Below are 23,099 nucleotides of genomic sequence, written 5' to 3'. Positions count from 1 at the left end.
TCGGGCAGTGCTATCGGCGATGGGTGCCGTTACTTTCGCAAGGACTTTATTAGTACTTTGCAAAAGTCCATTAGTGCACAACAAGTTTCCACTTGGTACCATAAAGCAAGATTTTATTTCAGATCATTTCACCATGTCTCATAAAGCCTTAGAAAGTTTCATGAAGAAGGTTAGAACACAGAGATTCCCAGGTAGAAAAGGTTCCTGATAGAGATTGAGTCCATGAGCTCTTCACAGGTTCTGCAAGTGTCCACTGCATGGTTAAGGGACGGGAACAAACACAGGTTCCCCTCAACAACCAGAATGGTCTGTCATGAACAATTAAAGATTTTAAGCAGAAGCCAGCAAGAAAAAGCTTCCCTAGAGAAAGATCTGCTTAGAAACCTAGAACCATTAAACCATCTTCTAAAAAACCTGAAAAAACCTGAAGGGTCTCAAGGGGAAGGTTTTTATTTAGAAAATGTTCAATAACCAGTAAAGAACTCGTGCGGTCTTCACAGGTTCTCTAGAGGTCGTAAATCATTTAGTAGATTCCTCAGAGTTTCTCTCGGTTATCTCTTTGGCTTTCAGATAATATTCCACATAGAACCCTTTTATATACGCTTCACTCTTCTTCTTCTTCTTCTTCTTCTTCTTCTTCTACAGTCACAGGCTTGTGCATTACTAACACTGTTCTTTTTTTTGGAAGCTTTAAATGGTTATCCAGAGGAAGAAAGAACCATCTTGTTCTTGTTTGATGTACCGATGCTGTAAATCAGTTTGTGTTTCATTAGAATTGTTATTGGGGATAATAAAGAAAATACCAAATTTCATTTCATAGCTAACTGCTCTCTCTCTCTCTCTCTCTCTCTCTCTCTCTCTCTTTATCTATCCTTCTCCCTCACAGCAGACAGACGACGCAGCACAGACAGACAGCCAGCAACAGACGCAGTCCTCCGAAAGCACGGAAAACAAGACGCAGCCGAAGCGACTGCACGTCTCCAACATTCCCTTCAGGTTCAGAGATCCAGACCTCAGGCAAATGTTCGGCGTAAGTACCTGCTTTTTTTCCCCTTCTCTTCCCATCTCTCGGGTGTTAGGGTACATCTGTTTACTGCGCTCGAGGTCACGCTAGCATGACATCAAGCACCGGAGCAGATACAGAGTCTTATTCATGATGTCACGCTGAAAACGTACCTGATATTCAGTGTTTAGAGCCTTTTGGCCTGAGATAAGCTCCTGGCCGTGACACGTTGCGCTTGCTTTCAGAATAATATTAGCCAAGTGTCACATTATGAAAAAACTCTGCAGAAATGCACCAAAGCAGCTGCATATATCAAGAAAATTCTAAAAGTAGTAAACCAAGAAGCATTGCTTCATGTTTGAGATTAAATAGCTAACATTATCTCAAATATCCCGTCACAGTAGCTTATGTTATCGTATCTGTTAAGTTAGCATTGGGGGAGAATATTAGAAACACTTAATACAAGTTATCTTAGAAATATTGTTTGCCTTTGTTAACTAGCTTGGCAGAATTAGCATCTATGGTTGTGAAAATCTGTGTATATTTACATAACAGTCCTCTCAGAAATCCTGTCAGGTTAGCTCATGTTAGCTAACTAGCTCGCATGTGAATTGATTCAGATCCTCTGAATTCCTGCTAGATTAGTGCAGCTTTGCTAGCTGGCTATATAATGGTAACAAGTTAGGATATTGTTTAAACAAAATACTAATGTTATACAAAATCATCTTAAAAATCTTGTCAGGATAGTTTATGTTAGTTAGCTAGACAGCGCTAGCAGTAAAATAGACAGAAATCTCAGTAATCCTGTCAGATTAGCACATTGTTGCTAGCTGGTTAGTGCTAGTGGTATAGATTCTGAGTGTTTATTAATATGGTTACAAAATCCTCTCAGAATCCTGATGCTATCTCATGTTAGCTGTGTAGCCAGCATTGTAAACTGACTTAAAAAATACCTCAGACATCATGGCAGGTTAGTTCATAACATAACAAAGAAAAATGCTGAATCTGATAGTTCATGCTAGGTAGGTGGCTAGCATTAGCAGTGAAAATTGTGAGGATCTGTCAAAGATCCTCTCAGAATTCTTGTCAGATTAACTCATTGCTAGCTAGCTGGCTAGTATTCATGATGAAGAAAAGGTGTGTTCATGAATATGAATGAAGGGTGATAATAAGTGACGAATAAATGAATGATAATTTTTTTTTTCTTTTCTTTTTTCAGCAATTTGGTAAAATCTTAGATGTTGAGATCATTTTTAATGAGAGGGGCTCTAAGGTACGTATCCCAATACGATTTCTTTTGCATGCTTTCAATAACAGTATAATAATAATAATAATAATAATAATAATAATAATAATAATAATAATGCTTTATGAAAATTCAGTGTTGTTAAGGAAAATGAATTGAATTCACTGTGTTACTTTTACGCACATGCGATTGTTGGATAAATATTTTTGCAAACAGTTCATACAAGCTGCTGTAGATCTGCTGTTAACTCCCTGTACGAGTCACGCTTGTCTCTCACTTTGCAGTAGTTCTAGTAGTTATAAAAGTCAAAATAGTTCAAATAAAGAGGCTGAGCGTTTAAACACCCAGTTAAAACTGTGAACACAGTCTCACGACGGCAGATTAGTCAAAAATAACACGTGAAACGCGGATAAATGGTACGTTCACAACCGTGATGGAGACGGGGTGACATTTCTATGGTAACGCATTAGTCAAACAGATACCTAGTGTTTGTTTCACATCATTCTTTTTTTTTATAGGAATAATATAGTCGTAGCTAAAGATAACTGCAGACTACAGCAATTATACATGCAGTCAGAACTATGAAGCTGTTTCCATGGTGATAAACACTGAGTCAAAAGGGTTACATGGAACGCTAACATAGGTGCCGTTCCTTATTAACTTGCCATCAGATTGAATTTAATCTTTTATTCAGTTTTAAAGAACACTTAACGCCAAAACGGGCACGTTAATGATGGTGATAGCTAGCGACTAGCTAAAGCAAATACTACAACGTTAGTGTTCTTCGCTAGATTGATTTAGACAGAAAGTTATGAAGATTATTAGAAGATGTGACAAATAATCACATCTACAAATCCCTAATTTTTGTAGGCAAATCAATCAAATTTACAAAGGTTAAGTAGTGGGCGGGGCTTGTGTTTAGACCTAATTGTTTTGCTCTATTACATCCAAAGGATTCAGTGTGATCGATATGAGTAAAGAAAAATCAGGGTTTTTTTCCTCCACTGAGTTTTGTAAGTGCTTTAAACTGTAAGAAGATCGTCATCAATGTGTTTCCGTCAGGATGCGAACGCACTGTAAAAAGGGGGGGGGGGGGGCGGGGTTTAGTCACATCCACTAATTGGAATTCCTTGAACTTTGCCGTGAGATTGTGTTTAAATGATTTGTTCCGAGTTCATTTGGATCTCTCAATGAAATCAGCTGTGATTTATATATTTTATATTAACGTGTTATGTCATTGCAATGAACATTTATTTATTTGAATATAATCAGATGCAAAAGAAACTTTTATCATTTTTTAGTATATTTAACTGTTAAAAGTGTAGCTATACTGACTTTAGATAATGCTTCGTGTTGTTGTTGTTTTTTTTTTTTGTTTGTTTTTTTTATTGTTTTTTTAGAGGTTCTAACTGAACTGGTAAATTATTGTTCACGCCTTTGGCTTAATGGTTGCCCGTCTTGATGCTTGCATGGCGCAGGGGCAAATAAAAAGGAGCAGGGAGGTCTGTAAAAGCAGCAGCAGCAGTAATGTGTAAGAGAATGGCAGCGAGGTAGAGCTCAAGGGTTTTTTTGAATTACTCTTTATCGTTTGTTTGGTTGGTCCTCGCGATCGTTTTTTCTGACTGAATTAATGATGTGCATGTTGTTCTCCCCCCCTCTCCCACCTGCATGCAGGGTTTTGGTTTCGTAACTTTCGAAAGTAGTGCTGATGCGGACAGGGCGAGGGAGAAATTACACGGCACGGTGGTAGAAGGCCGTAAAATAGAGGTGCATGTAACAAATATTTCCCTTCTCGAAAAACAGTATTTATCTTTCTGTTTTTTTTTGGTTTTTTTACTTTCTGTGTTGCTTTTATCAGTGTTTTCTCTGTCTGCTTTACTCTCATTTAATACGACGATTCGTCTTTTTACATATGTGTGTGTGACACCCCACCCCACCCCACCCCACCTTTTACTACACCCACCCCTCCCTGCCCCTAAAGCCCCGCCCCCCTCGCCTTTTTACCTGTTTGGTTTCGCCTCACTCATTGAACTCTGACAGTTGTATCGCTTCAGTATCCGTCTTCTCTAGCGGCGCTTATCGCTTTTTCTTTAAGTTGCCAACCGCTTGGTTTTAATTTGATCACTTTTTGTTTTTGTTTTATTTTATTTAATAAGCTAACGGGTGCAGTGTGTCGTTCCGTTGCGTGCTAGCCAGCGGCCTGCTTCAGTCTGATGAGGCTTTATTGCGAGGTTGATCAGCGGATACGCCGTGGCTCCAGAAGGAGCCTTTAATTGGCCCGACGCTGGCTTTTCCAATTTGGGTCTCTTGGTCTTTCCTCGACCCGAAATAAAAATAGACCGTAACGATCACATTTTGAGAGAGAAATTGCATTATGCAACTGCGAGGAAGCAATGAGTCTCGCCACCACTGGTTTCCCACTCAACACTGTTTCTACTTCTTTCTTTCTTTCGTTATTGTATTATTTCTTTATTTTCCCATGTGACGTGTTGTCGCATTTTAGTAAGACGATGCATATTTTGCTTTTCATCCCCTTCCCCTCCCTTTCTTCTCCTACGGTAGCCCGTAGAGCTCTCACCAAACTCTCACTAGCCAATACACACACGCTGAAATCCGAATGGTAAGTGGAGAAATCCATCTGCCATCTCGCGCTGCAAACCACGTGATCTTTTAGTTATTTATTTATTTATTTTATTTTATCTTATCTTCTTTTATTCCGTTCTCCTTGATACTGTTTTCTCTTGGTACACGTGGACTTTATTAGATGCGTGACAGGCACTGATTGGCTTGGACTTGACTCGTTGCACATCTTCCTCCGACTGTTAACTCCATTTATTGTGTTAACCAGTGCACCCTGTTTTTTAGCTGTCGTTCAATCTGGAATGCGTTTCTTTTTTTCTTTCCTGAGTTGTTTTACTTTTCTTCTTCTTCTTCTTTTTTATTTCTTTCTTTATGTTTTTTTTTATTTGATATTCTTGCAATGAGACAAAAAAGGCTCTTGGCCCGTGTGTTTGAATGCTAAATGTTGCTTCCTTTCCAACCAATCCAACCTACTCTAAAGTTTTTGTGTATGTTGCACAATGCCTCCCTTGTTTGTCCTCCTGTTTTTCTTTTTTTTTTTTCTATATTTTAAACTTACATTCTTTTTTCCCCTCCTCCATCTTTCCACTGCATGTTCTTTCATGTGCGATAAGCATTTCGTTTGTTGTGTGCATTTTGTGTGCGCGTGTGCGTGTGTGTGTGTGTGTGTGGGTTTGTTTGTTTTCTTTCTTTCTTTTTTCTTTTTTTTTCTTTTTCATTTCCACATTTTCTTTCAAACTGCTCTTCTGTTTTGATGCTGCATGCTGAAGAATCTCTTCATGATGACACTGTTCTAAATGTTCATTTATTTGCTTTGTATGTCCTTTTCGTAGTATTGATGAATGAGATCTGTTTAAAGTCAACTCTTGCTTATGACAAGTGTAATTATTCGGATTATGTTTATATATTATTTTAGCCTAATGCATGAACGTTGTTTCAATACTTTTCGGCGGTTTCGCGACTCCTGTGCTGACTTTTCCTTTCGTTGCGCTCAGGTGAACAATGCGACAGCACGAGTAATGACAAACAAAAAGACAGTCAACCCTTATGCAAACGGTAAGTGCACACGTTCCTCTCTTCTTTATTACAGTGGTCCCCAACCTTTTTTCGCCGGGGACCGGTCAATGTTTGATCATTTTACCGTGGGGGGTGGCGGCTATACAATTAAATTAAAATTAATAATTTTTATTGTATTTAAACATGCCTTTTTATCTCTATGCTAAATCAATGAGAACCCTGAGCTTGTTTCTTTGCAACGAGACGGTTCCATCTGGGGTAACAGGAGACAATGACATCCGAAGTGTGTCGCTTATGTCCAGTTTATTCTGGTGTTTTGTTTCGGTTGCCGTCACTGCAGAAATCCCCGCTTCACACAGATAGCATGTCAGAAATGGCGATAGGGATGTAAGTGCTGTGGTGACAATCTCAGGGTATTCCGCCATGACTTTAATCCAGAACACCGGCAGAGTTTCTAACTTCCTAACGACGTCTGTTTCGTGCTCATTTTTACTAATTTGTGGGTTAAATTTGAGCAAACACAATATACACGTACACCAAGCACTGTTAAACATGACAAAGTACCGGTGAACAGAGAGAAGAGCGATACACACCTTCTCTCTCCACCAAAGCTACGACACCACTGCCGCTCGCAGCCGCTCGGCTCCAGACGTCACCTAAACCCGACCAGATATCGTGATATTTTGCGCATGCGCGGTATCTGTGCGGCTTTAGGTGACGTCTCTCAGCTCCCGGTTAACTTCTCGTCCATGGAAAGCCGCACAAACCCGAGAGAAATACACCACAGTAAATAAAATGGGAATAATTTAATGTTCCTTGGGCGGCCCGGTAACATTTGGTCCGCAGCCTGGGGGTTGGGGACTACTGCCTTATTACACCACACTCTGAATAAGACATTAATGCGTCACTGTTTTTTTTATTTGTTTGTTTGTTTGTTTTTTTACGTTAAACACCAGTTCACAATGAAGAACGTATTAAACTGCACAAAAATCAATGCAATAAATATCAGTTATATATCTTATGTAAATCAAGGCTCAGATAAATTGTGCAGCATGAAAGCTGATGTCCATCGATACAGCTGGAGGATGCGACATTTACGTCAGCGTCTAGACTTTTAATTACGACCTGGAAACCCCCCGGCATGTTGTGCCGTACACTTAGCTTGTGTTCTTTCCGGGACGTCGTTTTCACCGCCGCAACTAATCCCGTAACTTATCAGGAGAGCTTCAGAACACAATCTCTGTTTAATTTGGTTTGTTGCAAAATGAAAAGGTTTATAAGATGAATAAATCCTGAGACGAACAAAGCGGTCCTGAATGTTCTTGTTCACGGCCCGGTCGCTTTAAGTTAAACACCGTTTTATTTGATCGAAGTCTGATACCCGAACTCTCGTCTGATCTCTTGTCTGATCTCTCGTCTGTCTTTTTACTCAGGCTGGAAGTTGAATCCTGTAGTAGGTGCAGTCTACAGCCCAGAGTTCTATGCAGGTGAGTGTGTGAGTGTGTGTGTGTGTGTGTAGGTTCGTGTAGGTCCTTTCCAGTAGACCAAGAACTCTCGAGAACGTCCTTTTTGTACTGAGCATTTCCGATTGGTCAAAAACAAACTCCGGCCATTTTTATACCCAAGCACTTTATTAAAGCTGAACTGAGGTAGAACATCAGAACAGGCTTCATCCTGGGCGGTAGAAGAAGCAGAGACTATCCCAGGAACGCTAGGTGTGGAGCGAGGATGTGCTCAGACTGGGACACCAGTTTATTACTGGGTATCTTACATCCTTGATGGAATCTGTATTGATAAGTCAGTGTTTCCATTTCAGCCAAGTGTGAAAACCACAGGCGTCTTTGGCACGGGGTTTGGCGCAGACTCCATTTTGGCGTGTGTGTGTTTGTGTGTGTGTGTTGTGTGTTGTGTGTGTGTGTCACCCCACCAGCAGGGGGCTTGTGGACTCTGTTGCAAACCCAGCATGCATCTGTGAAAACAGCGGGATTGAGAGAGGATGCATGCTTCTGGGGTCTGTTTTCATTTCCATCTCCAAGAGGAAGGAAGCAGACGCAGGAGGAGATTTTTTACCTCCTCTTCTGCTAAAAATAACGTGATGGCACGATAATTGTGATTGTCTTTCAGAGTATAAGAAGGGCCGGTTTAGGTAAACAGAAGGTGGAAACTATTAAAAAAAAAGACTCGTTTCTCGCTTGGATATTTTTTTATTTTTTTTGCGGGTGGGGGTGGGGGGGATTGAAATCAATATTTTCAATTTCTCCAGTCGTTTACTTAATTCGTCGCACGATCCTGAAATCGATCGGCTTTTGTCTCGCTTTTCCGACGCATTAGAGCGAAGGAACCCATCAGATGCTTCACCATTTTGTCCTAATTATAATTAGCGGGTCATTAATACGGCATGATTGGCCTGACTCTGGAAAGCACTTTGAACCGCTTCGCTTGATTGAGGGCTAAAAAAATGGGTGTCTGCATCGCGGTGCATCTTTAATCACCGCCAAAATAAATCAGCGTGAGTGGCCCATTCCGGAGCCGCCATGTTTTCAGAGAGCTCTTATTCCGAGCGTAAGCGTCTGAGTTACGAGACGGACCGCTCGGCGACTCAGGCGGCTCAATTTCATTAACACCTTACAGCTCTGACGCCGACACGGGACGGATATAAAACGCCCGTAGAGTCCCGATGCTTTTTTGTGATAATTAAATCACGTCGGAACTTTGTCCAGCGTCAACGTGAAGTACAAAAAAAAAAAAGAGGAAACATATTAAAGGTCACGATAACCGAGTCGTATAAGTATGTCCTTATGATATGGGGGCGTGACTTTGTTCAGAACCAATCGGAACGTCGCGTTCACTTTTACGTTCAAAACGAATTAGCGTAAAGCCGCGAATGAGTGAAACGTTCGCGATTCACTGATGATAAAAAGTTTTTATTTTGTCATGATGATAATGGCAAGAAACAGAGAGAGAGAGAGAGAGAGAAAACGAGGCTGGTGATAGAACGACGTCCCACAACGTTAAACGTAACTACAAACGGATAAAAAGCAAACGAATTCGTTCATCCGCGAGATCTGATGTTTGAAGCGTTTGATTCGACACAAATAGCCGATACTCCAGAGCTGAGAGTGCAGGAACACTGAGAGAACACCAACACCGACTGTATGGATGTAAAGCGTTCAGAGGCGAGGAACTGTGTGCACGTGTGTGTGTGTGTGTGTGTGTGTGTGTGTGTGTGTGCACGTGTGTGCGCGTGTGTGTGTGTGTGTGTGTGCACGTGTGTGCGCGTGTTTGTGTGCGCTAGACATGGACTGATGCCTGGATGATGCACAGCGACTCCACTGACTCAACACTGTCATTATTCATCCCTTACATTATTAATCTCTCTTTTCTTTGTCTTTCGTTCTCTCACTCTTTTATTCTCTTTTCTGATTTGTTTTATTTAAATCCTCTTTCTCTCTTGCTCTGTTCATCTCTTTCCTTTAATCTTTCTTATACACTTTCCTTTCTTCTCTTCTCCTCTCTCTCTGTCTCTCTTTCTTGTTCTTTCTTTCCTTTTCTCTGTCTCTCTCTTCAATCTTTCTCACCTCACTGTCTCACTTTCTGTCTTGCTCCCCCCTTCTTTCTTTCTTTCTTTCTTTCTTTCTTCACACACACACACGGGCGGGCACACACAGGCACACACCCACACACACACGCGCACACATACACAGGCACACATTCCCACACACACAGGCACACACACGCACACACCCACACATGCACACACACAGACACACACAGGTATACACACACGCACACACACACAAAGACACGCACACACACACAGGTATACACTCACAAAGACACACACACACAGGTATACACACACAAAGACACACACACACAGGTATACACACGCACGCAGACACACACAAAGACACGCACACACACACAGGTATACACTCACAAAGACACACACACACAGGTATACACACACAAAGACACACACACACAGGTATACACACGCACGCAGACACACACACATGCACGCACACACACACAGGTATACACTCACAAAGACACACACACACAGGTATACACACACAAAGACACACACACAGGTATACACACGCACGCAGACACACACACATGCACGCACAGACACACAGGTATACACACACACGCACGCACACACAGGCACACACACAGACACACAAACACACACAAAGACACACACACAGGTACACACACACACGCATGCACACGCACACACAGACACACACACACACACACACAGAGCGCAGGAACAGTGAAGGATGTGTGAAGATCAGGAGCTCCTGCTTGGTTCTGCTTGGGTTTTGTTCTGGTTTTTGTCCTGATTGAGTTTTTACAGATGAAACACTTTCCCTGTCCAACACTTACTAACACTGTTAAACTCAACACACACCTCTGACTCGAGGCTCTGAGGCTCTGAGGGTCGAACACACGATTATCCTCTTCATCTTTACACTCCTTTTTCTTCCAGCACTAAATTTTTTATCTGCTTTATGAATGATTCAGTTTTTCTGTTGGATTTTTATTAAATCACATCTTTTGAAAACTCTATTATTAAAGCATGAACGAGTGCCTCCTCTTCCTCCTCTCTTTCCTCCTCCTCTTCCTCCTCTCTTTCCTCCTCCTCTTCTTCCTTCTCTTCCCCACCTCCTGCTCATTCTCTTCCTCCCTCTCATCCGCTTCCCTTATCCTTTTCCCATCACCTTCCCCCTCCTCCTTCTCTTCCTCCCTCTCATCCCATCCCCTTTCTACTTCCCTTCTTCCTCCTCCTCCTCTCCTTCCTCTTCTCCCCATTCTCTCCTTCTTCCACCTCTTCCTCCTTTTCCTCCTTCACATTCCCTTTGTCCTCCTCTTCCTCCTCTTCTTTATCCTCTTCCTTCTCTTCCCCACCCCCTTCTCCTCCCCTTCATCCTCCTGTTCCACCCATTCATCCGCTTCCCCTTCCTCTTCTTATTCCCTTCCTCCTCACCCCCTCACCCCATCCTCTTTCTCCTCCTCCTCCTCCTCTTCCTCCATTTACATGACCTCTTTTGCCTATCATCATCATCATCCATTAAAAAAATCTCTCTCTCTCTCTCTCTCTCTCTCTCTCTCTCTCTCTCTCTCCATAGCCACAAATCCACGTTTTTTTTCATTTCTTTGCCTTTTTTTATTGCGTTTTCAGTCTAATTTGGTTTTAAACGGATGCATTGTGCAGTCTGCGAGTCAGATTTATTGCTTCGTGCTCAAAAAAAAAGTGTTTTCCTTCATTGTATTTTCACTTCCTGTTTTGTTTCCTCCCCATTTTACGTCCCGTTGTTTTTTTGTTTGTTTGTTTGTTTTTTTTTAACTTCTTGTTAAAGAACAAATAAAACATGACGTCTGCGATCCCGCACGTTCTCGAATCTCGACAGAGTAGTTAGCTAAATGCTAAAGCTAAAGTGAAACTGTAAACATTCTCAGCATCAGAACTAGCTAGATTGTGTAGCTAGCATAGAACACCCATACAGTAAGTTAGCATCTCCATATCAAACCGTCATTAAAAATCTGCTTCACTTCCTGATCTGAACTCTCGTGTCCACGAACCAGACAGAGACATGAAAGTCCGGCGTCTTATTGGCCGACTTTATAGCATGACGTGTTCCTGCAGTGATTCCGCCGTGTGGAAAGTGATGGTTAGCAATTAGCTTCCAGGCTAACGCTGACACCGACATGTCCTCTGTGTGTATAACAGACACGTTTGCTAAACTTAGCAACAAATTCCACAAAGTCTTAAATGTTAATGTGTTTACACAGACATCGCTTTTGTTTTTATTCGTTTATTTTATGACGTATGAACAATTTCAAATGTAAACCAGATCAGATGAAAACGAAACTCTATTTGGTTGCAATTTAAGAAGCTAATTCTGTGTGTGTGTGTGTGTGTGTGTGTGTGTGGGTGTGTGTGTGTGTGTGTGTGTGGGTACAGTGCCAGGCTTCCCGTACCCAGCTGCCACGGCGGCTGCAGCCTACAGAGGGGCGCACTTAAGAGGGAGAGGACGCACCGTGTACAACACGTTTAGAGCAGCGGCTCCTCCACCACACATCCCAGCGTACGGAGGGTAAGAGACCACACACACACAGACACACACACACACACACACCTCTAAATCTTCACTACATGATGGATCTCAGATGAAAGATAAAGAAATTCCGTCTAGACGTCCAATATAAATTTTCCCTAAATATGTCCCTTCTGTCATGTCCTCAACACGTCCTTTTTTTTTATTTCTTCACATTCTTTTGTCAAAGTGAGAGATGTGAGTTTTGTATGGGCCTTGGGGTGGGAGGGTCATCTTTTCCATCCCCTGTCAATCAGAGCCACCCTAGCCAATCATGTGTGTCTACGAGCTCCTGTATGAGGAAGAGGGCCGATAGAGACGTGTTTGATTCACTTCCTGAGTCGATTCCGATTCGGTTCACTTTCCCCAGGGTCCAGTGAAGACTCGGAACGAATTATAAAAGTTTTTATACGTTCACTGCGATGTTAGAATTGGATGGGATGGACTTCCTGTTACGCTTTCACTTCCTGTGAGAGAATACGCCCGAAGCTTATTTTAAACGTGCATTAAAATCTCAGGAGAGCTTACACTGGTCTCTGATCTCCACCTCCATATTCTACCTGACAGAAGCGATCGCAGAAGCTCCGCGAAATTGTTCCCTCTAACATCGTTCCCGTAACACGGTTAGTTCGAACCTGGGCCGTATTTCCGACGACTCATTTAGACTTATTGCGCTTTATGAGAGACGCTCGCGCTCTCGCAGGCCGCTGATTTCCAGAGAGGCTTTTATTTTATTTATTTTTTTTCTTCTCAGCGACGTCGCCGTCCTCCGGGGTTCTACAAAAGGGAAAAAAAAAATCACACCGCGGTCTCTAAATCAATAACACACTCAATAAACGAATCTAAACATAAACATAGGATGGAGGAAAAAGAAACCCTTCATTCGATTGAGGACATTAAATAAAGGCTTCCGTTCTGTCGGGTTGAATATTGCAGCGTGACGGTTTTCTACCTGTTTTTCGTTCTTTTTGAGCTGCTTCATTAAAAAAAACAACAACAAAAAAAAAACAGAACAAGTGGCATCGTGTGAACGGATCAGTCTAGAATAGAAATTGTTTTGGGGTGTGTGTGTGGGTGTGTGTGTGTGTGTGTGTGTGTGTGTGAGTGCAGTTAGGAACGTGCTCGTGTTGGTTAAATCCGGATTATTAGATTGAACAGCGTTTGCACTTGAATAGGAACATTCACTTACATGGAATCTCTCTCTCTCTTTGTGTGTGTGTGTGTGTGTGTGTAGTGTCGTGTACCAGGATGGATTTTATGGTGCAGATATTTATGTAAGTATGAACCCATATCTTCTCCGTCCTTTCTCACTCCTCCGGATTCCACCTCGGTCTGTTTCCGCTTTTAACCCGGAAATTTGTGCTAAATAAATAAATAAATAAATAAATAAATAAATATTTCAATTCGAGCATCCAATAAATATGACACACAAATACGTTTAGTCATAACAAAAAAAAACACTTTTTTTAAATTGTTCTGCATTCGTTAGCAAAAACACACCAAATATCACTTATTAAAAAACAAAAAGGAATTTATTTTTTTTTTAATAACATTTCTATTGCGGTGAAAGTCGAAGCTCTTATTAAATATAAGAACTAAAATGTATTTTCTTTCTTTCTTTTTTTTAACGTTATTTATTTATTTTTGAGTCGTCGTGCTGATTAACGGTTAAAATGATTTTGTTTTTTTTGTTTTTTTAAAGACTCATATTTCATATTTATCACAGTGATTATTTTCAGGTGGCTTTGTGCTCTTAGTGTGGGATTAAATTTAAAAAAATGGATTTTTATTACATTAATGATCGAAAATACAAAAAAAAAAGTGACGGTCTTTAACATAAAAGGCATTTTTTCCCGTAACGTTTGTGATATTCTCGTGACGTTTCGTCCGGTGTGTGTTGAGCGTATAGTTTTTACACGCCGCCGTGTCTTTAAGGTCTCGTGGAGTCACAGCTTTGTCTCTACATTCTGCTCACTAACGCTAACGCTGTGCAGACCGACCGAACGAATCTCTGCGTCTTCACACGTCCTGCAAATTTATAGACTTCTTCTCAGTCATGGAAAATACTTGGGGGAAAAAAAACCACAGGCAGTAAAACATCCTGGAAAATCCGTCAGATCATAAAGTGTGTGTCCTCACCTGGTTTTTATAGTCGCTTCTCTTCGGCTGACCGTATTTCTTTTCAAAGCAAAAAAAAATATATAATGGGGTGGGGGGGGGCACATTGGCTTAGTGGTTAGCACGTTCGCCTCACACCTCCAGGGTTGGGGGTTCGATTCCCGCCTCCACCTTGTGTGTGTGGAGTTTGCATGTTCTCCCCGTGCCTCGGGGGTTTCCTCCGGGTACTCCGGTTTCCTCCCCCGGTCCAAAGACATGCATGGTAGGTTGATTGGCATCTCTGGAAAATTGTCCGTAGTGTGTGTGTGTGAGTGAATGAGAGTGTGTGTGTGCCCTGTGATGGGTTGGCACTCCGTCCAGGGTGTATCCTGCCTCGATGCCCGATGACGCCTGAGACAGGCACAGGCTCCCCGTGACCCGAGAAGTTCGGATAAGCGGTAGAAGATGAATGAATGAATTAATTAATTAATGTATAACCGACATCTACAGTAGAAGTCAAAAAACTTCCACAGCTTGTCGTGAACTCTTCTGTCCCGCAGATGGCAGAAAACACAGTTACAGCGTTACCTCTGACACTGGAGTCTCCTTCCAGGAAGTGAAAACACCCGAGTTGTTCTTTTCACCACATCAACAGATCCACACTTTTCTGTTTCCTGCGAAAGAGAACTAGATCTTTGTGAAAATAATCAACCCACTGCTTACTTACTCTGACAGACTTCTGTGTCCTTCTCTCGTATCTCATGTCTGTAAATGTCAGAGTAAGAATTACAGAGATATTAGAAACAAGCGCGGTAGCAGGTGTGACAATTATCGTCTCTTTTACACAACAGCGCTTGGCCAGACAAACACACGCCTACGCCGGAGCGCTCGATCCCCAGCAGCAGGGTTTAGCTGTGCAGATATACCTCCTGTGTCCACACACACACACACACACACACTTTCCGTCACCCTTTCTCTCCCTTTTCCTGCTGCGAGTCATAAAGATAAATGACGGCTTGGCTCAGGATTGGTATTAAACCCCTGACCGCACCGTCACTCCTCCTGAGCCAGCGGCTCTGTCCAAGTCCTCACGGTGGCCTCGGGACTAAAGGGAGCTTTAAATACGGGTTCTAGACGTTCCCCGTTCCCCCAATAAAGCCTGGTCCATCTCTGACACTGTTCGAGGAAACGATTTGTCAAGAGGCCTGGCTGGAGAGGGATGATGACTTCATGAAGCAGTGAGTCATCAGGCACAGGGTTGCCAGGTCTTTCCTTCAGCATTTTAGCTATTCTCTTTTTTTGTATTAGCTGGAGAAGAAGCGGAGTTACTCGTGGCACTGTGAAGATTATTCAACAGTAACACACCGCACTGGAGCGGTTCGTTCCTCTTAATCTGCCTGGATAAATGGCACAAAAACATCCATTTGTAATAACATTTAAAGCAGCTATAAACAAGTGACACCTCGACGGTCTCCTTTTTTTTTTCTTCTTACAGTTAATACAGCAAAAATATGCAGCTGTTTATGTTACAGCATTACATCGTCCCGAGACTGGAGACGCCTTCAATAGATAATTAAATAGACAGAACAGCGGCTGCCGTAACGTCAATACTCTTTAATAAAAAATTAAAAAATGCTGCTGTTTTTAGAAATTTTATCAACACCTTACGACCAATCAGGATCCAGAATTTAAAATGCAACTGAAATAATGGGATAAAATCAGTACGTTAAAAAAGATTTCAGCCACTGGGATGATTTAGAGACCTGGCAACCCTAGTTGATCAGGGAAACCCCATTTTTGGAGCAGAAAAAAGCCAGGAAGGAGTGATGCAGTTTAATGGCCGAGAGAGAGAGAGAGAGCGAGAGAGACAGAGAGAGCGAGAGAGACAGAGAGAGCGAGAGAGACAGAGAGAGCGAGAGAGACAGAGAGAGTGAGAGACAGAGAGAGCAAGAGAGACAGAGAGAGTGGGAGACAGAGAGAGAGAGAGAGAGTGTGAGAGAGACAGAGAGAGCGAGAGACAGAGAGAGTGAGAGAGAGAGAGAGAGAGAGTGAGAGACAGAGAGAGCGAGAATGCTGCAGTGTAATATTTTAGAGTAGAGGAGAGTGAAAATGAAGATGCAGAAAGAAGGATGAAGGATTTTTGAGATCTGAATCTTGAAATGTCTGCATTATTCAGTGTGATGTAATCATCCTAATCCTGTAATAATAACAATAATAATAATAATCATAATTCTTGTATTCTCTCCTACTTTCATATTAATATCTGTGTATCTCGACCTTTTAGAAACATCTCACATAAAATATCTTAAAACAAAAAACCTGGAAAAGCTTTGGAACAATAAGACTTGGGGGGGGGGGGATTGTTAAATAAATAAATAAATAAATAAATAAACAAACCAACAAACAAATAAATAAATAAAGGAAACCACAAGGAAAAGAAGAGAAAAGCACTGTAAGGTGAGAGGGCAGTGATGGAGAGACAGTGGAAAAGAAAAGAGGATCATAAAAGTGACAAGAAGAAGAGAGAAAGAGGGAGAGAGGAGCACTGAAGTGTGACAGCGTGGAGGACGAATGTACCATCCTGGATGAGGGGAGAAGAGCAGGACCACAGAGAGACAGAGAGAAAGAAAACAGAACAGAGATGGCTTTGCGTTTTTTTTTTTAAGGCGGAACTTCATTGCACACGCAACTCGACCGTCCTCATGCTTTGAGATTTAGGTTTTTTTTTTATCGTCCATTTAATTACATTAGTTATATTTCATAACAACGATTAAAGGAAAAGAACGAGGAGTAAAAAGAAGAGACCGGGGAATGTAAACATCTAGCCAGGAAGATAGCTAAAGATAAAAGCTAACTAGTATTTAGCTATAAACCTTTTATATGATGGTTTTTTTTTTTTTTTTTTTTTGGGGGGGGGGGGTGGAGATGTCACGCTTGCCTGTCTTCAAAACTTCATAGCCCTGAACTCTACTCAGCTCATAACTCATAACTAGCGTGTCCCAGTTATAAGACTGTAGTGTGTTCAGAATATCAACTCTGTTATAGAACATTATTAATAATAGACTCCGTCTCACTTGAGCGACGCTGTAAACATAGCTAGCGTCAACCGCTAGCTAAGCTCTGAAGCGGAGCTGCTAGGAAACATACAGTTTCTAGAGAAGTTATCAAACAGAAGACAGACACTAGCGACTCTGTTCCTGTACCGAACCGTTCCTCGGATTTTTGCTAAATTACAAAGAAACGATTGACGTTACACTGACACACTGACTGCTAACCGAAGCTCCACACCTTCCGCCATGTTGAGAGAAAGAATAAATAAATAAGTAAATAAATAAAGGAAGGAAGGAAGGAAGGAAGGAAGGAATGGACTATGGGAACAAATTGCAAATAAGAACTAAAGTTGTGAGCAGTGAAGTGAAGAAATGAAAGAGGGAACGCGAGCGTCTGAGGACCGGTCAGAGGAATCGTTCAAGCCGATCGCTGTCGACTCATTTGGGTCGAAGTGAAGGAATCGAAATTAAACTGTCGTTGGAGTTGAAGCTCCGTACGTCGAAAACGAGAACGCCGCTTTGCTGAGGCAAGATACGGAACAGAACTTGTACGAAGATAATAGTTGTGGTTTCCATAGCAACAGGTTTTGATTGCCTTAAATACAGACCCTGAAGTTAAAATGTGCAAGAATCGATGACGGGGTTAATAACTTCTGATGGTAAAGCAATGAGTGTCTCTAATAAGTGTTCCTTTGTATGGTTTTGTGGTGTGTGTGTGTGTGTGTGTGTGTGTGTTTGTTTGTGTGCTATAGGGCGGTTACGCTGCCTACCGATACGCCCAGCCTGCCACAGCTGCAGCTGCCGCCTACAGTGACAGGTAAGACACACTCTACTACTTACACACACACACACACACACCAGATCTCCAGCAGAGCCTTGCACTCCAGCATGGATCAGTTTTGTTTTTTCCCCCCCGAGGTCACACTCGGCCCACCTCCTTCCTCACGAACCTCTGCGAGGGAAAAAGGCCACGCAGATTTATTAGTCTAATTCCCATCTCGCATCACGTTAATTGGCAAATTAAATCAAATGAGATGTCACGGCAAATGTAATGGCAGGAGGCATCCATGGTGGACTGCGACTGTGAAACGAACCCACAATCCCGAGTTTGACCGGCCCGCGCCGCCTCTCATCCGGTTTACAGATTCAGAATGTAAACAGCGTAGAAATGTGTCCCCGAAGCCGCTCCTACGACACGCGCGTTATACGATGCGTAGACATTACGAACTCTTCCTTCACCTTCATTTAGTCTCATTATTTAATGTCGTATCTGTAGAATCAGAACGAGAGAAATGAAATGAAAGCGAGCGCAACGTCCCGTGCTCAGGGTTAGTATTAAATAAATAGAGTTAAAGTAAAATAAATGTAGTCTTTAGTCTTAGTCTGATTGTTTGCTTTTTCACTTTTGCTCTAAAGTTAAAGTGGGTGTGTTTTTAAGGCCTGATAATTAGCCTCGTAGCTCGAGTACAAAACCGTGTCATGTTCATTTTAGGGAATGAAGCAAATTTTATTTCTTATTTATTAGAATTTAGCAACACTTTGTTAAAAATAAAGCCCCTCCCATTTCAAAGCGTTAACACAGTCTACTTGACGTCCTTGTTTACATCCTGCAGCGATTTATCTAACGAACTGCATGACGGAGAGATGGACTGAACAAGTAGACGGCAAAAACCCACTCACGTCTCGTGTGTTTGTGACGTTTAGGAAATCGGAGGTTTATATTTTCCTTAGCTGTGTGTTTATACTGTTTACCTTCTCTTAAAAAACATGTGATATTAAAGTTCAACGTTTTATAAAAAATAATAATAAGTAAATAAAAATTAACACGTGCAGTTCACCGTAATTCGTCGTCACCGCTCCGAACGGGCTACGTTAACATCCGGACATTTTGCTGTGAATATTTTCAGAATAAAACACTGCTGCTGTTTTAGTTTTTTTTATTATTGCTTATTATTACCCATCCTCCAGAAGGGTGCCAATACTTCTGAAGTATCCCGACTGTATCCTGCTTCTCTATAGGAGATCCAAACGAGGGGGGAAAAACTCCTTTGGGTTTTGTTGTTGTTTTTGTTTTTGTTTTTTTGTTTTCCAACTGAACGAAACCCAGAAATCGATTTTATTTGACGTCACGACTTCATGTCAAAACCGTAACCTGAGACCACAAAAAAAAAGCATAGTGACTCGTCGTTGTCGTGTTCCTGTTCGAGCAGCAGTGTCATAATCTGTCAGCGTTTAGTGGTATTTTTTTATTTAATTTTTTTTTTCCCTGCATGACTTGAGTGTTTGTGCTGTGAAATGTGTCGACTAATTAATTGTGAACGGTGTCATGCCATCATTACGTCACCTTTATTTTCTGTACGCGCGTTTGTGTGTGTGTGTGTGTGTGTGGTGTTGTGTGGTGTCCTCCTGTTGCTCTCGGCTTGTCTTCTCTCTCTCTCTCTCTCTCTCTCTCTCTCTCTCACACACACACACACACACACACACACACACACACACACACACACAGCGCCCGGTGCGTTCACACAGTGAGTAGCACCTCTAACACAACCTCTCCAGAGGCGGCGGCGGTGTGAATCTTGTCAGGTGTGAGATTCGAGTGGCGAGATAATTAAGTCCTTAATCGTGCCTTTAGCTCTTTTGTGGACGAACGTGCTGGAGCATGAAGACACTCTGTAGTCTCTAAAGATCAGAACAGTTTAGAAATCAACTTTTTTTTTTTTCTTTTTGGAAAGGAATATTACCGCTAATTGAATTTAATTTGAAATAATAATAATAATAAAATACGCAGAGGAAGAAAAGAGATCCCACGTTATTGTTTCTTTAAAAAGTTTATGATAACGGCGAATTTAAATATCTCCCCGAAGCATAGCGGACGTGTGAAACTCGATTTGGAGGAATTTTTCCACACGTTACTTTTAAAAAGACAGAAGTTGATGAATGAAATGATTAGATATCTGGTAAACGAATCAGCTAGCTAGCTAGCTAGCATTGTGGTAATGCTAGTTTGGATGATATCTTGTTTGGAGTTAGCTTTGCATTTTTTTTATTTTATTTTATTTTTTTTCAGATTTAGATGAAATATGAAGGAAGTTTATGAGGTGCTAAGTAGCTGCTAGCTATTCGCGATGGCCAGTATATATATGCAAATATTCCAGTTCCAGTTTGCATATTTCTACATATTCATAGACAACGTTTTTTTTTGGTTTTTTTTTTTTACAGGGGGGTGGATGGGGGATTTGGGGGTAAAGGAATAGAGACGCTTCTAGGCTTAATGTATTATTTTTTTCATGTAATAATAACAATATGTCCTGCCTGGAACAACCAGATATCGAGTCAACAATAAAAAAAAAGAATAATAATGTTTACAGCATCACCGTACGCACTTAATCCCACCCACCCACCCACACCCCTGTTCGTCCTCTAAATGGTATGATCCGTTTCCATTACAATTTCCAGCCCCCATGGTGATCGGTGATCAGGACCCTGACACTGTAGACTCCTTCCTCTTCCTTCGGAAATGTTAAAGATCACATTTCCTTTGTTAAAGGTCAACGACAATCCAAGCAAACGCGCTAATTATAGTAACAAGCCTTTAATTTATTCTACAGCCGGAATTGTGGAAAAATAATCTACACCAGATTGTGGTGTACAACATCGAGGAAAGAGTTTCGTCTGTTTATTGTGATGGAGTAGATGTTAGTTTATATAATGATCAGATGTCTGTGATCCGTCTCGACCGAAACCCGACTCGTCACGTCTATCATGCAAATCGTCTGTCTTTCCGTCGCAATCCCCGAGTCGTGCGGTTTGCCCGTGGCGGTGAATAAGAATAGTTTTTTTTACCTTTTTGCGTAAATGAAACTTGCCACAAGATCACCAAGCAGTGAACTTTTAAGAAACCGAGGCAAATCCGAACGTGGCTTTTTTGTAAACAACACTGTAATGGATTGTTTTCTTGCAAGGTCAGAATTTTTTTAAATGATACTGAATAATAAAAACAAATTACCGGGCGCTGAAATTGCCTGGAATTAATTATTCACATTCCGCCGGGGAACACCGAGAGCCGTTCACAGCAAAACCAGATGTGAAATTGCCTACTAATCAAGCATAATTAGATATTAAGAAAATAAGGTTTTAATCTCTGCCAAGTCTTAGCATGTCAGTCACTGGCAACTTCTCACTCTGTTCTGAAAGATCACATTCACCAGAGTCCTGAAAGTCGTCTACAAATAACTCCGTTAACGAACGAACGAGTGTGGAGGAGCGGCACTGACGTCGCTAAGGATTATTTTATTCTAATAGATTTTACGCTAGATAATTGTACAAACCAGACCTGGCTTTGTGATCATTACTATAATTCTCTCACTATTTAAATAAAAGTCTCCATCCTCACTTTACTACTGTAAGTGCGCCAAGTTAGAATAAAAATGTTAGAATATTTGTCATGGATCCTGAACGGCCGCCTGTCTGAGATACAGTGTGTTATAACCGGTGTTTCAGAGCCGTGTGTAGTAAAGTGCGCTTCATACCAAAATATCTCTCATGTAAATTCATTGTTTGTGTAAAACAGGTGGACGGGATCTGAATTTCTGATGGTGCCATCTGGAGAGCTCGAGGTCAAGGCCAGATGGGTCGGGACAGTGTGTAGCCGTTTATTCACCTCACAATGCCCTCTAGTCCAGCCTGCATGCTTGCGTTAGCCCACTGAACTTTGTGACCTTTGACGTTCCATGTGCGTGCACGCCTCGCTTCTCCGGTGCTTCCCGAATCCACAGGCCGACACACGACACACACCAGCTGTGTTTCTGTGAGCTGCGAGCGCCGACACGACTCGGCCGCACACATCCGAAGCAGCTCGTCGCGCGTGACCTTGCCTTTGTTGCTCGACTGAGAAAGATCGGATTAACCGTTTGATGCTAATTACTAAATAATTCCTTAATTACTATTAACCTTTTATGCTCGTTTACATTCATGAACCTTGAGGCTTCTCATTAAGCGCATGGAAAAAGACAACAAAGGGAACCATTCAAGGTTTCTGGTTAGAAGTGTTTTTTGTTTTTTTCTGTTGTTCAGTCATGTGTACTGTATGTGGCTCTTTAGGTAACACTCGTGTTCGTCGGTTCTGTAGATCGTCGTGCTTTCATCACGCTTCTGTAACGTGGAACAAAAGTTCCTGCTCGGTTCATTTGTTCGAAACCCACAACAAGCTGCTTTAGCTTTCCTGCGGGTCAATAGTGTCACGTCGAATCGGCGTGCATGCTCAAAATTGGTCCGCTAATGTGATTAATAGGGCCGATTCTATCCAAACACTCAGAGCGAATGAATGATTCATTAAGTTATTAAATATAGCTGCGAGCAGCAATTAAATAGGGGCCGTGCAAGATGGCTGCCGAGCTCGTGTCCCTAATTAGACGTGAGATGGGGGTCGTGATGCGTTATTCCTCACACCTGTTCACTGAGTCACGCAGCCCGGGTAATGCAGCGAATCATGCGGGTCACATTCACTGTTTGTTAATGTAGCATGCTAACGGATACAGTAGATCACAGTTTGCCTCAACAGACACTGCCTCTACTCTCTCCACTGAGTCACTGAATATACACATCTTCTCTAAATCCTAATTTTATTCATTAATTTCTAAAAATTTGTTTATTGCCTCAGACGATAAACGCTGACTTAACACTCCTGCTTCAAACGCTGACTTTACAATCCTGCTTTAGACGCTGACTTTACACTGCTGCTTTAGATGCTGACTTTATACCCCTGCCTCAGACGCTGACTTTATACCCCTGCTTTAGACGCTGACTTTACACTCCTGCCTTAGATGCTGACTTTACACTGCTGCTTTAGACGCTGACTTTATACCCCTGCTTAAGACGCTGACTTTACACTCCTGCTTTAGACGCTGACTTTACACTCCTGCTTTAGATGCTGACTTTACACTCCTGCTTTAGACGCTGACTTTACACCCCTGCCTCAGACGCTGACTTTACACCCCTGC

At 41.8% G+C, this 23,099-nt stretch overlaps 1 protein-coding gene across 5 annotated transcripts in view; it reads left to right on the top strand.

Annotated features, from left to right (window-relative positions):
- Window positions 1–898: 898 nt before the first annotated feature.
- Window positions 899–23,099, top strand: part of LOC113637452 (RNA binding protein fox-1 homolog 1) — a 32,557-nt gene continuing 10,356 nt past the window's right edge. For all 5 annotated transcript variants that reach the window (XM_027138097.2, XM_027138103.2, XM_027138094.2 and 2 more), the window contains exons 1-8: window positions 899–1,030; window positions 2,223–2,276; window positions 3,924–4,016; window positions 5,825–5,885; window positions 7,280–7,333; window positions 11,821–11,953; window positions 13,188–13,227; window positions 17,853–17,917. In XM_027138097.2, coding sequence (XP_026993898.2) covers window positions 1,022–1,030; window positions 2,223–2,276; window positions 3,924–4,016; window positions 5,825–5,885; window positions 7,280–7,333; window positions 11,821–11,953; window positions 13,188–13,227; window positions 17,853–17,917 — 509 coding nt within the window. In that variant the 5' untranslated portion in view covers window positions 899–1,021. The remainder of the gene's footprint in view (window positions 1,031–2,222; window positions 2,277–3,923; window positions 4,017–5,824; window positions 5,886–7,279; window positions 7,334–11,820; window positions 11,954–13,187; window positions 13,228–17,852; window positions 17,918–23,099) is intronic.

The sequence above is a fragment of the Tachysurus fulvidraco genome, chromosome 15 (genome assembly GCF_022655615.1).
Source record: "Tachysurus fulvidraco isolate hzauxx_2018 chromosome 15, HZAU_PFXX_2.0, whole genome shotgun sequence".
Classification (NCBI taxonomy): Eukaryota; Metazoa; Chordata; class Actinopteri; order Siluriformes; family Bagridae; genus Tachysurus; species Tachysurus fulvidraco.
The sequence above is the reverse complement of the archived record's forward strand: the minus strand, read 5'-3'. Positions and strand labels throughout refer to the sequence as shown.